The 16,130-nt window shown below is 39.1% G+C and overlaps 1 protein-coding gene across 2 annotated transcripts; it reads left to right on the top strand.

Annotated features, from left to right (window-relative positions):
• The first annotated feature begins 2,461 nt into the window (after positions 1 to 2,461).
• LOC103698915 (F-box/kelch-repeat protein SKIP30-like) lies at positions 2,462 to 9,929 on the top strand. Of its 2 annotated transcripts, none has more exons than XM_039118200.1 (2): positions 2,462 to 2,586; positions 8,523 to 9,929. In XM_039118200.1, the coding sequence occupies exon 2, from the start codon at positions 8,582 to 8,584 to the stop codon at positions 9,623 to 9,625; it is 1,044 nt and encodes a 347-aa protein (XP_038974128.1). In that variant the 5' UTR covers positions 2,462 to 2,586; positions 8,523 to 8,581; the 3' UTR covers positions 9,626 to 9,929. The 2 variants fall into 2 exon arrangements, with proteins under 2 accessions (XP_038974128.1, XP_038974129.1); XM_039118201.1 differs by lacking the exon at positions 2,462 to 2,586 and adding an exon at positions 2,593 to 2,724.
• Positions 9,930 to 16,130: the final 6,201 nt, after the last annotated feature.

Here is a 16,130-nt window from a genome sequence, read left to right as displayed (position 1 = left end):
TGCCCCACGATCCCCTGTAACAGCCGTACAAAGCGGAGCTCCACTATGCCCTGCCATGGCTGTACCCAGCGCTGCCCCACGACGCCCTGTAACGGCCATGTCAGTGGCAGCCCCATCGTGCCACACGATGACGAATCCCCGGAAAAACCCCCCAGCCTGATATATATGAGGCTGGGGGGGAAGGGGGAGGGTAAGATATATCTTCCAGAGTATCATCTCACCTGCTACCTTCTCCTTCTCCTTCTCCTTCGATCTCCTCTGACTTGATCGTCGGAGGGCCCCCACTACCCCGGTGGTGGTGCGAGGCTTGCTTGCAGGTTTCACGGCGGAGGGCGGAGCGCAACCAAAGCAACTCAAAGGGAACCCCGTTCACACCGCTGTGCCAATCGTTCTCGATTTGGACCACCAGCAACACAACCAATTTAAAAATCCTATTGTATATTTTTGTTATATTCATGATAAAGAAAGAGGCCTCTGGTACAACCAAATACATTTCCTAATAAATACTGGATTATAAAGGCTATCACATTAATTAATGTACAAATTCTTTCCATCTACTAGAATTTTTTTTGCGTATATACCCTTCTAAATATAGAAAATTGTATGAATATTCTTGCAAATTTACTATTTACTTGTATACCCTTATAAAAAATTTCTATTTGTATGCCTACCTATTAAGGGCATTTTAGTCATTTTAATTTGAAACTGTTAATTCTTTAACAGCGTTAGATGGTATGGGCATATATGCAAAAATAAAAATAAAAAAGGTAGAACAGCAAAATAAGTATTTTACAAGGGTATACATGCAAATATCAATTTTGGAAGAGTATTCACGCAAAATCTGATATTTAGAAGGGTATCCATTCAAAAAAACCCTTTAATATATTACTTCATTTGCCTTATTTTCCTAATCAAAATAATTATTAGTAATTAAAACATAATATATTATAAGTATAAATGAAAATATTAATTCTATAATAATAATAATAATTAATATATCTTAATAAGATTAATAATTTATAAGACTAATAAATATATTTTTTATAAAATATATTCATAATTAATATATAACTAAATATATTAATATTTATTATAATATATTTTATATGATTAATAAATATATTTTATGGAATATATGAAGAATAATTTTGGTATTATATAGTGAATGCTTGTAGAATACCAAATAGGTTACTCATAAATATTTGGAAATCTTTAATCATTAGGATGTAGCATTACCAAACTGATCTTAAATTATTAGAAATCAAATTATCTCTGGATAGGGATCACCAAAAAACCACCCTAAGTAGGGGTGCAAATGGGTCGGGTCGGTTCCTGGGTGACCCCGATCCGACCCGATTTTTTGTTCGGATTCTAATTTTGGATCTAGACCCGATCCAGTTGAAGATCGGGTCGGATCCAAGTCGGATCTGAATCCGAATCGGGTCTATTTATTTTGTGCTTTTGGGATAGAATTTGGGCAAATCTAATTTGGTCATATCATAATTATGAGGTGCTGGGTGACCCATGACACGAAAGACTTGCAATTGACCTCCAGTCGGATGACCCATGGCTTACCAACTAAGTGGGTCTACAAGCCAAATTTCATATCACACTATTTTTTGTCCATATGACGGATTGGACGGAACTCGGTGTCTCCCAGCTCCCCTCTCACGAGGACAAAACAAATCCCAAACCTTCTTCCAAAATCCAATTCCATTGTAGAAAACTGGCACATGACCCATATTCAGTTCAGTGTTCCCTCACTTCCTCCCTGCAAAAGTTAAAAAAAACAAAAACCAAAAAACAGAAAAAAAAAAAAAAAAAGCCAGCTACCGAGACACCAAAGATATCAACAGTGTAATGGATCGAAAAAGAATCCTGGCAGACTAATAGTGCCACGACCCACCAAAAAAAAAAAAAAAAAACTCTCTTCTGCTTTTCTTTCTTTCTCTCTCTTCGAGTCGGATCAGATCATGTCTATTTGGTAAATCCAGATCCGACCCAGAAAATGATTCGGATCCAGTTTTAGGATCCAACCCGACCCGCGGGTCCTAAAATTCGGGCCGAGTCGGGTCTACCCGGGTCGGGCCAGGTCGGATCTCAGATCGATCCGACCCATTTGCTGTCTTACCCTAAAGTTTGTTAATTTAATTTAAAAGGCCAATATAATTCGAGATCCGGCCCATTTACAGCCTTACCCTAAAGTTTATTAATTTAATTTAAAAGGCCAATATAAAACAAAGGCAATTAATTTAAAAAATCCCACCCCCGCACACCCCGGGGGGAAAAAGAACTGGATATAATCCGACCCGTCCACACTACCAAACGAAGCATTTGCATTCAATCTGCGCCGTCCATTGGGTGCAAACCAGGCTCCGCAGTTACAGTGATTTCTCTTCCGGAACGCGATGGTCCGACGCAACGGACCCGAGAGCCCAAGCGACCTCATACGCTAAATCCAAACGCATATGCGCATATCCGTCTCCGAGAGTCCAAACGCCCACGCCTCTGTTCGAAGACCCCTCTCTCGCTCAAAATCTTCATCGCAAGAAATCGACGGAATTGGGCATCAGGAATTCGCTTCCGGTAGAATCTCGCTCCTCTCCACATTTCTGTAGTTGTTTTTTGTAAGAGAAAGGATGTCGAATTCCCGGAAATTCTTTGTAATTTCTGATCAAGATCTCAAACCGATAAATGCCCAGTGGTTTTAGAGGCGAACTCGAGGTGGGTTTAGCTCCAATTCGGTAGGGGGCTTTACGGTTTTGGATGTTTTGTTTGTAAGTTTAGAATATTAGTATGCTTCAGGATGGGAGTTTTTGTGTGCGGTTGTGCAGTCCTTCCGTTGCGATAAGTTTCGGGCTTGATGAGGGTTTTTCTTGTTCATGTTCCTTGGTTAGATTCCTTTTCCTTTTCTTGGTTTAATTTGACGATGGCCCTCTTTGTTTGGACTACTTTTATTTGGCATTGATGGAATTTTGATATGATACCTATTGAACAACCAAGAAATTTCAATTCATTTCATGTAAAATGTAATCTTTTTAAGTTGTATGTCCATCACCTGTTTGTTTTCCCCGTTTGTTTAGATATGATGCCTGCTGCTTCCTAACCAAATTGGCACGCATGTCTGGAATTCGTGATGTGAGTTGTCCAGAAATTTATGGAAATATATCTTGACCGTTCTTTTCTAGGAACTCTTTCAGAATTTGTGTATTTTTCGTTGCATGGGATTTTATATCTATAACTGGAAATATTGGGTTTGATTGTTAACTCTTTTTTTTTTGGGGGGGGGGGGGGGGTGTTGATGTTTATTGTTATTCTGAAGGAAATTAAACTTTCATTCTATGATCTTAAGATTTCTTCTCTAACTGGAGCTTTCAATCAGAAACAACATAATTGGTTGATTAAAGGTTTTCTATTTTCACAGGCTTTCACATAATTTTTTTTTTTGTGATCCCTATATCATTTACTAACAATTCCTTTCTATATTTTTTCCTTTTTTTTTCTTTGTTGCATGATTGTCTCTTGATAAGTCGACAGATGATTTAGTAGAACTGATGATGCTATTGTTGAAAACATTGTCACATCAAACCAGCTCTGCCCCCTCCCCCCCCAAAACAAAACAAAAAAATCCAATGGAGAATCTCACAGGGCATTTCCTAGGGTTTTTACCTTTATTTTCAAAAATGAGTGATGGTATATGACTTATAAATCAGTATCTCAAGGACCCACCTTCTGTGATATCCTTATAAACAATATTCAGGGAATTTGGACCACCAATGGTTAAAATGCAAGATCAACCGTGGTTAGCACATGTAGAAAATAGCCTATTACTTCCAATCTTTGCTTTTCATTTACTTCTTTGGCTGGCATTAGAATTTTTGTTCATATCTCCATTCAAGCCAACATTTTGAATGTCTTACTTTTCTCATGATGCCTTCATGTTCATTGTTTCGCTGGACGTAACATCCACAGTTGAGTATGATAAGTACTTACTCTATGTCCCATATCTCCTCATTGAAAAAGCTTCAATTTCCAAACTCATTTTTTTTCATCACATTGCCTGACTTCTCCCCCAAACTGTTTAAGTTGCTTTTCTAGAGTTGATTAGAGGCATCTAGTAGTACCATATAGGAGATGGCACAACCTTGGAAGTTGTCCTTGATTTGCGCTGGTCCTTTCGACACCCATAGACTAAAACATGACGGCTCATCTTGTTTGAATACCCTCCTTCCAAATCTATGCTTCAAAGAGAAGGAAATCTCTCTTCATGTACTCAGCACCTGCACGGAAGATCACTTTTGCACCAGCAGAATGATGTGAATCCAGATTGTTATTAGTCCATTAAAAAAAAAAAGCCTCCAACTTTCCTTTCATCCTATCTCATGTAGCAATTTCACCTCTTTCATGTGCTTCTTTGCATTCTAAGTGCCAGTCCACCATGTCTGCTTCCCACTTGAGATGCTGATTTATGAGCCCACCATGCCTTTCAACTCAATCAAAAGATGCCATGCATACTCCTATCTGCAAGAGAACCAATCTAAGAAAATGTTGGGGTACATCTTCCATGGAACATGCAATTTTCAAATTCAACCCCTTTTAGCTTGACACATATCATTAATTCATAATCATGGATTTCAATTAACCACAAGGAAGTCCTTGGTAACATGCACATAAGGATATATGATGCCACGTTTTTGTCATTCTAAATATATAATATGTGCGTATTGCCTTTACCTTCAAAACCAATATTTTGCTGTTCATGGTCAACAAAACACCATCATTGCAGTCCCCATAAACAAACACAACAGTATGATGCGAAAATTTCTTTATTGTTTATGAATTGATGAACAGCTAGCTCATTGTTGTGCATGACTTATAAATTTTGCCAGGTGCTGTCCTTAGAATGAAATATCAGCATGTTTCTGTTAATCTGTTTTGATTGATCAACTTGAATGTTGGGCAACAGAGTTCTTTTTCCTTCTAAATTAATCAAAAAGAATGCACTTTTGAATTCAGCAGGTGAATTTTGCCTTTTATCATGAGAGAGAGAGAGAGGACCCATTTAATCATTTTTGTATTCTTGCTGATTTCTTTCTGCATTTTTGGAAGTAGTGCAGTCAAAATGTTGAAATCTCTCACCATGCTTCTTATCACAAATTGTTTGGTCACCATGTTAAAGAGGGTATTAGGTGCTTGCAATGATGGATCTTGCTTCGTAGATGCCAAACTGATGTAGAGTGATTGGTTTTCATATTTACACTAGTGGATAATTTGATTTCTCTAGACTTTTGATGAAAAACTACAAAAAATCCTAGACACCACCGAAGGTTTTTTCTGCAAACAAAAGGGATAATTAGAAAAAAGAAAAATATAAGGAAAAGCTTGAGGCAGAATATATTTGCATTGTTGTTCATTTGATATCTTTTTTCTCTTCAATATATAGTATTACATTCTATGTACATTACCCAAAGCCTTAGGTAGTAGGGTGCTCCCAAATAACCTACAAGAAAAAAAGATAGAAATGGGAATTAATAGAAACATTTTGTGGCTTGTGTTTAGAAGAAGAGAGGGAAAGATGTTGGGGCTATTCATGGGGTTCCCCAGTGGCCAATCCCCTAGTAAATTTCCACCTTCTCTGGTTGCTTTTAGGAGCCCTAAATATTCATGTAACTGGCCAGTCATTTTGTCTCGCCTAAGTGGGAAACCATCACTCTAATACTGGAAACCAGATCACATCCCATGGTTCCCAAATCAACTTTATTCCCATGCCTCCATCAAAATTGGATCACAATTTGTAATATTTGTTTCCTAACCCCTTAAAATAAAAGAAAACTTGATTCTGACCCATCTTAATCCAGAAGCTTTAGCAAAACAGCTAACATGCTCAAAGAATATCATGTAGTACATGTTTGAAAAATGTCATCTATCTGAGTGGACAATAACGTGTTATTTTTTAACTCGTAAGCCTAAAAAAATAATCTAGGTAATTTTAAGGGAGGGAATCACTGCATCATGAATTACATTGTAAATGCACAACTTAAATTATGTTGATATTATAAATCTTTGATGTTGATTTATATGTATCAAGTATTGACAGTTGAAGACTGTATTACAAAACAAATTAGGTAAAAATTCAATTGAACCCAACTTTATCCAACCATGCTTTTATGATGTGCATAATTCATTCCATGGGTATTTTATTTTGTTGTTGAGAGAACTAGATTTTTAGAATGCAAAATAATTTCTAGTGATGTTTAAATGGAAAATTTGTACTAATGTTGAACTTGTGAGGATGGATGATAGACTTAAGTATATAGGTTACACTCAACCAATAAAATTTCTTGCTTGTTCAGGCTGACCAGTTATTTGCAGTAGACATGACTTTTCTAGTATTTTATTGGCCAGGGATGGCAACCTTACTCTTAGTTTAATATTTGAGATATCTTTTAGGTAGATTATATCTGGAACTGGTCTTAATTTTACCTCATTCAATTGCTAGCAAAACATGTTCTATCCACTCTAGCTATCAATTACATCTCAAGCCTTGATCCGAAGAAAAAACTTATGATCTATTATGCTATGCAATTATGATTTTTCAATCCTTGTTAATGTTCTTGTTGTGTTGGAAACTTAACTTCTTTTAATGCTTCTGAGATTTGCAATCCCTATAATTTCTCTACATAATTCCATGTGGATCCAAATCTTCCATGTGAAGTTAATTAATATGACGAATATCTTTAGTAATTGATCTAATGACGTGGACAGAAAATAAATCAAAAATGATTGCTAAATTTTGGGTTCAAAAATGATCTTACCTTTATACTAGGAGGCAGACTGAGAAGGGGGATATGCCTACTCTGGGACCACCACTCTCTGGTACCCATGCTTCCCCTGCCCTTGTGCAAGGATCCTCCCTTTTTGGCACAGTTTATAAAGCATGGCAAGGGGACTAACAGTCATGCTGGACCAATTAAACTTTGCCACCATTTTGACAATCTGGTCTGCATTAGACAAAATCTGGTTGTGCAAAATGGAGTTCTTTGCTTCTTGGATAGTTATTTCTGTTGGATTCCTGTAGCTAACCTTAAACTTGATGATGCCACCCACAAACAGTCCTTGTCATGCTATTGCTCTGCTCCTTGTGTTTGGCCAAATAAATCTTTACTGTTGTTGATGATGCATGATCTATACCTTCTATAGATAATTTTTTTTTTGAAATTGGCTTATGGATTTACCAGCTGATCTGAAATTATTGGGACAAGGCTTGGTTATGATTACGGTTATTACATGGATTAATTAGATCTGTCTCCCGACAAACGAGGTTGTCATTTTAATCATCAACTTCGACTGATCATCAAATTTTAATGACTTTTTTCATATAAATCCAAGTATGCTTTGTTAGGTGTATGCCCTTCTCTTAGTTTAAGTTTAAGCATGCTTGACTGATCGAAGGAAGCCAAACCACCTTAATTATCTTTCATGAAAGTGGTAATATTATTTTTCTCTTGGTTTACTACTTTGCTAACATATCCTATATGCTGAGGGGTATGCAACGAATACCCAGGTCAACTAAATGACCTTGAACATTATCCACATAATGTATCCAGCATTAGTGATCAACTTGTGCTTCAGACATAGCAGCCAAGAAAAGATGAGTGCAATATCTAGCCAATCATTATGCATCCGCCATAATATTTGTATTGTTTATTAATTAAGTAGGCATGTAGAAAGTATCCTTAGGAAGCATTTTTTTAAATTTGTTAATTCACAAAGATTTCCCTTTTATTTATTTTTTTATATGTACTAGAAATTTGGACTACCACATGCTAATCCTTTTAAGTAGGTTGCTGGATTGTTAATTTTTTTTTCTTTAGGTTCTTTACATGTGCTTATATACTGTATGCCTTGTTGTAGGTCATTGAAGAGCCCGAAGTATTCTAACTAACATCAATAAACATGCTGGAAAACAATTATACATTTTGGTTTTTGGGTTAATTGAATTGAAATAGATTGTTGAAACAAGCACCTGCTTATTCTAGGTTTGTTTCATTGTTTCAAGTTAAAAACATTGGTTTCATTCAAGGACCAAATTTTATTAAACTAGTAAAATCTTTTTCAAAATGTATAAGATCAAATCTTAAGCCTAATTCAGTCATGATCGAGAACAACTTGTAGGAGATATAAATATTGCAAGGTTATAGTAAGAACAAGGATAAGATGATGAAGAACAATGGGCTATTTAGAAGGCTAATGCATATAAAATACGATACTGTCATCTCTGAGAGGTTTTGTTTCTCAGTTTGAAGAAAAATTCTCTATGGTTACTCCTCTATGTATCTATCTATACACAAGGGGAGTGGATTAATATTGGAGTAATTTTTTGCTTTCTTTTATTGATTTCAGGTGTTCTCATTCTCTTGCTAATGATGGATAACTGTCTTTCAGAGTATAAATAATAGCTATTGCTAAAGTTTCCTATTTCAGCTGTCTTTATACTGATGAGCACTATGTCCCACTTTCAGGTTCTGTGCTTCACAAGGAAGAATTTATTATGATGAATTGTCTGAATGATTAAGGCACTATGTCTCGCCTAATTGATGGTCTCCCTGATGAAGTTGCTATCCAGTGCCTTGCACGTGTGCCTTTCTACTTCCATTCCAAGCTGCAGCTAGTTTGTCACTCGTGGAGAGCTGCCCTTCAAAGCCCTGAGCTCTTTAAGACTCGCTGCGAGGTTGGTGCTTCAGAAGAGCTGCTTTGTGCGTTGGCATTTGAGCCTGAAAACATTTGGCAGTTCTATGACCCTCTTAGAGACTGTTGGATGACACTTCCTGTCATGCCATCAGAAATAAGGCATCTTGCTCGTTTTGGTGTGGCCTGTGTTGCTGGAAAACTCTTTGTGATCGGCGGTGGCAGCGACCGGGTCGACCCATTGACCGGAGACCACGATGGAATCTTCGCTAGCAATGAAGTTTGGTCATATGACCCCCTCCGTCGTGAGTGGGCACGACGGGCTCCCATGCTTGTTCACCGTGCCATGTTTGCCTGTTGTGCATTGAATGGCAAGATAGTCGTAGCAGGGGGGTTCACAAACTGCAGGAAATCGATATCGAAGGCTGAGATTTATGATCCTGAGGCAGATGTGTGGGAACCCCTCCCGGATCTCCGCCATACCCATACCTCTACTTGCTCTGGGGTTGTCATTGGAGGGAAGATGCATGTCTTGCACAAAGGGTTATCGACCATGCAGATATTGGAGGACGGCGGGCAGCAATGGACTGTCAAGGACTATGGTTGGCTTCAGGGTCCGATGGCAGTGGTCCATGGGGAGCTGTATGTGTTGAGCAACGGCTGCATTTCAAAGCAGCCAGCAGAGAATGTGCCTGATAAAGTGGTATCATCTGCATCGGAGTTTCAGAGACGGATTGGGTTTGGTATGATTGGAGTGGGTGATGAGATTTATGTGATAGGAGGAGTGATTGGTCCTGGTCCAAGGAATCAATGTATCAAGCAGCTATCTGATGTAGATGTTCTCAATGTGAGGAGCGAGAGGCCAACCTGGCGCTCGGTGTCACCCATGACCCATTGCTGTGGGAGCATTCTGGGGTGTGCTTTGCTAAGGATTTAGATTCTGCGAGGTCTTGGTGGGATTCTTGTTGGTGACAGTTGCTTCTCTTTATTGGAGGATGGGAAAACAGAGAGCTTATGATTTGTCTGTGATTGTTTTTTTCAATTTCTCTGGGCTCTTCTGTTTCCATGTTGTCCTAATGTAATATCTTTGTGAGGCGTCGTTTTAGCCTCAGTGATGGAAACTTGGGGTCGTTCAGGCCCTGAAAGACAGTCATCTGTTGTTGTAACTCAATGTGAATCATCATACATACCTTTTGCGTTGGGCATAAATCAATCTATAAGGTTTGAATGCAAGAACTTATGCACGGGTTTGCGCCTTTATTTCCATCTATCTGTGATGCAACCTCGTGAAGACTGCTATTTTCAAAATGGACTTGCTCAAATGTTTGTTTGTTGCTGTGGTGCTCAGTTTTAGGAATGGTTGGTTCTTTGGAGTGGACGGCGATGCTATATTTTCGAAAATTAACACATGCTGGTGAAATCTTCTGATTTGATCAGATATGCATGCATCATGCCTCCTGTAATTGATACCTTCATATCTTTGCACTTTGTACTTTGAATGCTTGCAGTATATAGAAAAAATGCACAATAGATAAATTTTCTAGTAAGAAAGATCAATCATTTTATTCAAATATGAGCAATGCCATAGGTAAACTATTTTATTTTCTGCATTATTAGAAAGTCTTTGCACAAAGAGGGGCCTTGTTAGTCCTACTAGGTTTATCCTAGCTAATACTTCCAGCTAGTGCATGTAACATAGAAGCAGCTGCAGTTTCTTGGAACCTTCAGCACCATCATCTTCTTCAGCCACAAACATGTTGCAACCCACCAGAGACATCGACAGCCGAGTTGAGCAACTAAAAGCAACAATGGTCACCTATCAGCTTGATGTTCAGACATATATATATATATCACCCTCTCCAGGATCTGTGAACTAGGATGGTGATGATGATGACCATTGAGACTTTTGAATAAATCTCTAAGCATTTCATTTGGAGGTTAGTGACTACAATGGGCATGCCGATCTAGCTTCCTTCCAAGATTGGATCCTTTCTATTGATGATTATTTTGCCTGGCACAACATTCCGAAGCCAAGAAAAGTCCAATCTGTGATGTCCAAGCTCAAGAGTTCTGCTTGCCTTTGGCGAGAGACCCTAGACCTAAATCATGTGATGACCTGTAAGCCCCCAGTTGCCATTGGGGAACACACGAAGAGAACGCTTCAAGAGCATTTCTTGCGATCTTATCATGCACAATAGTAATAGATGCTCTTCAAGCAATGTAGCTTTTTAGTCTACGAATATATTGATGAGTTCGAGGTCTTGACAATTAGAAATATGATAACCTCATTGAGGTTGAGCTGCAGAGGATTGAAAGACTTAGAAAAGGACTTCATCCTGAGATCCAGCAAGAGTTTTTCCTGTCTGATCCAGGCATCCAGTCATACCTGACGAATCTTATCATTTAGCCTCCTAGGTTGAGGACTACGTGAAAAACCCACACTACGACGCTCGCCTTTTAGGCTCCACGATAGCTAGAGTACCGTGGGACCGATTTTACAGTTCTGATGGTAAGGAACCCAACCTCTAGCTTTCTCAAGATAAATTTTGATGGTAGCGTGGCGGACGATGGGAGATGTGGAGGTGTAGATTTTGTCATCAGAGATCATGAGTCCAGACTAGTGGCGACAGGTGGTCAACGGATCTTCGATGCCTCGGTGGTGTGTGCTGAGCTCAGAGCAGTCTGGGAGGGCATCTCTTTTGCCCGTCGGACTTTGGGTGTACATCGGCTTATTCTGGAGGGCGACTCAGCTACGGTGATCGATTGGATCCGGGGTCGGAGTCGTGCGGGGGAGGGTAGGCCACTGCTCCTCGATATTCGCAGATTGCTGCAGGTGTGTGATGCCCATCAGGCCACATATACCTATAGAGAAGCGAATGGAGTAGCTGATTAGGTTACCTCCTATGCGGCCCATCACTCTGGTGGTTTTGTGTGGATGGAGGGTGACAGATTGCCGACTTCTTTTTCTGCCATGTTGTTTTCTGAATTTTTTGGTCGTATCCATATCCATAGGGTGTGAACTGCCGCTGTAACAAAAAAAAAACCTATTTCTGCATCCAAAATGCTTATAAGGTGTGAGAATTGGGGGGGGGGGGGATTGGGCCCCCTTTCCACCAGAGAATGTTCGATGCATGCCGCAAGTTTCTGCGTACCCTTTTTGATCCGTGGGCTCCCTCCACTGGGATCAACATCCACATGTGAGTGCATTATCCCAACGCCACCTCAGTATCAGTAGCACTTCCATCGAAAGCGTCCAGGCGTAAGGCATCCGGTCCCCAAATTTAATCGATGCTCGCGCGTTTCGAACCTGGACCAGCCCGGTGGAAACAAGCCTTGTTCCATCTATGCTACCGCCTTGGTAGCTAATCCCCATTGGGCCCCCTTTCCACCAGAGAATGTTCGATGCATGCCGCAAGTTTCTGCGTACCCTTTCCGATCTGTGGGCTCCCTCCACTGGGATCAACATCCACATGTGAGTGCATCATCCCAACGCCACCTCAGTATCAGTAGCACTTTCATCGAAAGCGTCCAGACGTAAAGCATCCGGTCCTCAAATTTAATTGATGCTCGCGCGTTTCGAACCTAGACTAGCCCGGTGGAAACAAGCCTCGTTCCATCTATGCTACCGCCTTGGTAGCTTTAGTTTGCTTTCTTGATTCTAGTACATTAGATTTTTTTTACATTTATATTTTTCTCTTTTATAATTATTTGAATTTTCAAAAAAAAGAAAAGTATGCTATTTTACTTTTTGCATTATTAAAAAATGCTAATTTCTATCTCGCGCAATCCCAATGGCGAGAATACCATAAGTTGTCTCTTATCTGTAGGTAACTATTGCTGAATGCTTCTGCAACTGAATTAGAATAACATTTTTACTTCTGCAAACGCACCCTCACTTCACACAATAACTGTCCTGACCAACGTCGGTGAGACAAAAAATCTACAGTATCGTTGGCTTAAAAAGTAAATCAGTGCCGTCCACAAATTGTAAGGACAGAATTTCCTTCAGTCTCCCAAATTTCTTAGCCTCCGTGAGGTATATGCCCCACTAGCAATTATGCGGACATCAAAAGAGAGGCGACCGATCTTTTCTAAGAGAAAGTAGAATAACATTTGGGAATGCAAAAGGTGAAAATATGAAGAGGCCTGCTGACGAAGTTGAAGCAACAAACTCCTATTCAAAATGTGAAAGCTTGTCTATAGATTTAGAGTGTTTAAGAAGACTATTTTAGGAGAGAAAAACAAGGGGCTTTGAGACATATTTTCTCCACTAATTATCCAAGCAAAAAGAAATATGATTCCAATCAAAAGGGATCATACAAAGTAAAACAAAGCAATGGAAAAGCTAAATAGGCAAGATGTAATCAAAGAATGGCTTCATTCATCGAGCAAATTAGGGATACATGAGCAGTAAATGAAAAAGTAAGCAGAAAAGCATCATATAGTAATCAAAATAAAGAAGGAAGAATATGATAGCTTCAATTAGATGGGCTGTCGGAGACAATTCGTGTAGAAAAAGAAGAGGCCCCTATGGGCCCAGCCCCTTAAGGTATTACTGTAGATCTCTTGCATTCTTGGTTAACGGCTCCCGAAGGTAGTAGAGAGGTAGCAGAAGTATCGGAAATCAAATTAGAATAGTGTGGGGTGCTAGATCAAAGGCTTGAAGGCATAAATGGTGTGAGAGCCGGCCCAATTGGGCCCGTCCTAGATTGAAGTCGGCAAGGCCCACTGATTTCAATCGGAAAAAAAATTCAAAATTTTTTTTGGCTTGGAACAAAGGAACTGCGTTCCTTCACCCGATGCCCTGTTCGTCAGAGATAAGGCTGCAAAGGATGGCTGACGCTGCTTCCGCAAGGTCGGTGCCAACGACGGTTAGCCGTTAGGCTTGTTGCCAACTGACAAACGACCGACGTTACCGCCGTCAGGCCGACCTTATCTTCTCCCCCAAAATCTCTATTTAAACCCCTCCCCTTCGATTGATCCCTCACCACTCACGTCCTTCCTTCTTTCTCTCTAGTGGTTGGCGTGCCATCTCAACCAAGCACCACCACCCGAAGCCCTTCATTTTTCCTCTAGTTCGAGTGCCCTATTTCGAGAGCCACCCCCTCTCTTCTTGTCGGATTCTGCTGGAAATCACCACCGCCGACCGACAACTGCCATCCACACCCCTTGCCGATGAGTCCTCTTCCCTCGTCGAAGTTTCCTAAGGCTGTAGGGGCTGCCACCGAGGCAGCTGGGGCATTGCCCCTCTCCCTTTCTTTCTCTGTTTTGGCCAAGCATGGCTCTTTCCCCAACCATTGCCGGCTACCACCTGCCACCAACATCACTAGCTGCCACCTCGCCGGACCACCCTCATCAGCCGAGTCTGCTCTTTCTTCTCTGTTCATGAGGTTGATGATATGAGTCTTTGTAGAAAGAAGAAGAAGATGATAAGAAGAGGAGAGAGAAAGCCATCCTTCTTCTTCTCTCTCTTCTCTCTCTTTCTCTCTCTAAATGACCTAATTCTATGGACTTAAATTTGATCCTACAAAGAGACTCTGAACTGCCCTGGTGCCCAGACAGCCTATTGGACCGATCATTCTGGCCCTATTAAATGTTCCTGAAACTTCTATTGATGAACTTTGTGGATTAATGTTGGCCTTTATTGAATCTGTGTCCTTTGATTCATTGAATGAATCATCTAGACCTGACCCACTCAAAACCACTATATGCCCAATCAAGACTTCTCTTATTATTTTATTAAAGTTATTAAATAGAAATTAATATTGTTGTTAATATTTTAAATAGGTCTAGTAGAGTCGCCTAGCAAAATCTGATAGTTTAAGACAAAAGAAGTAAATAAATCTTATACTTCTTATTTATTTTTTAAAATTATCATGTTTTTTTCTGCATAACATTTGCTTGTGAAAATATTATATATATTTTTTAAAATTATGGATCAGCATATGCGTTATGAAAATCATGTTTTATTATGAAAAATAGTTCCATGAATGTTTAAAAAAATAGTTTTGTTATGAAATATGAATCTGATTATGCCATTTAATATTTTTTATTTATTTATATGCATGTTTTAAGAAAAAGATATACGTATTTGAAAGGCTATCATCTGAAAAAATTGACATCCGGAACTGGCATCCTTACGAACACAGGCCCCGCTAGCGGGTATAAACTTGACATATGAAACATGAATCTTTGTCGATTACGAACACGACCCTATCATAGGTATAAAAAAATTGTAGCATGAATATTCGTAAGTAATATTTTGAACTATGATGTGGCTAAATGATAAAAGAATAAATTATAAAATTATTTGCAAAATAAACCTGGAACCAAGTTTGTGAAATATGGATGATTTATGCATACATGATTGGCATTATAATATATTGTACTATGAAATGATTACTTTTATAATAACTATTATTTTTCTTAAATGATGCATGGATATAGAAAAATGTATGCATGATCCAGTAAGATAGTGTAAGTTTTACTTACTGAGCTGTGCCGCTCACATATCTTTATTTCTCTCTCTCTCTCTCTCCAAATGGATAAAGTTAGTGAGGACGAAGGATGGTCCAGGCTTGGAGTCCACACTGATAAGCTTGGTGATTATGTAGCAAGGTTTTAGTTCTTTAATTGTTCATGGATTTATAGTTTCATAATTTTTCTAAGTATTGCAATTTATGGGTTGGGTATTTATGTTTGGATTTAGACGCTCTAAACCAGTATTGTTTCTTTTAATGATAATGAATTTGGATTCCTATTTATTATATTTTGAGTTGAATTTGAAAGCTAAATGTAATATTAGCTTCGTATTATCTTTAGTTGTACCTCTTGATAGCATAACTATATTATGTCTCAATTTTGGGGCGTGACAAATGGATGGTTCACCCTGTTGTCCCGAGGCAAAATGAAAGAGATATGACAAGTATTTCAATAGAGTTATGGTGATGTTTCTTAATTTCTACATGTATTTTATATGATTTTCATAATTCTTTGGAGGGTTCTTGTAAGGGAGAATGGGTGGAATGGATGGTGTATGTTAGAGGTTTTAGGGAGTTCTTTCAGATTGTGAAAGCATTTGATTGACCCATTTTAAGTGTGATGGAATAGCATACTTGGATGTCCAAGATACTTCAAGAGAAAGCAAACCTTGAATCTTATGGTCAGAAATCAAACGGCTTAATTAGGATAGGAAAAATCTTTCTTGGGGGCCAAGAAGTCAGATGGGGTTTTGCCGATTAAGGGACAGGATTTGAAGCCACCACAAAAATCAATCTTATGGCAAGTTCCGAGTCTAGATCCGTCTTTAGCTGGACTCTCTCATTCTTCCAGTTTCCTTCGATTCTGTAAATGAGTCATCTGGACTCCTCAGTGTTGTTGGTAGCCCGTAGTTCCTTTTCCAGTCTCAGGGAGGGATTTAGATAGAACCGATTCCACAACAT

The sequence above is a fragment of the Phoenix dactylifera genome, unplaced genomic scaffold (genome assembly GCF_009389715.1).
Source record: "Phoenix dactylifera cultivar Barhee BC4 unplaced genomic scaffold, palm_55x_up_171113_PBpolish2nd_filt_p 000319F, whole genome shotgun sequence".
In the NCBI taxonomy this organism is placed as follows: Eukaryota; Viridiplantae; Streptophyta; class Magnoliopsida; order Arecales; family Arecaceae; genus Phoenix; species Phoenix dactylifera.
This window is presented reverse-complemented; position numbering and strand designations above follow the sequence as displayed.

Coding starts and splice junctions, on each gene's coding strand:
- LOC103698915 (XM_039118200.1), top strand. CDS start 8,582: ATGTCTCGCCTAATTGATGGTCTCCCTGATGAAGTTGCTATCCAGTGC.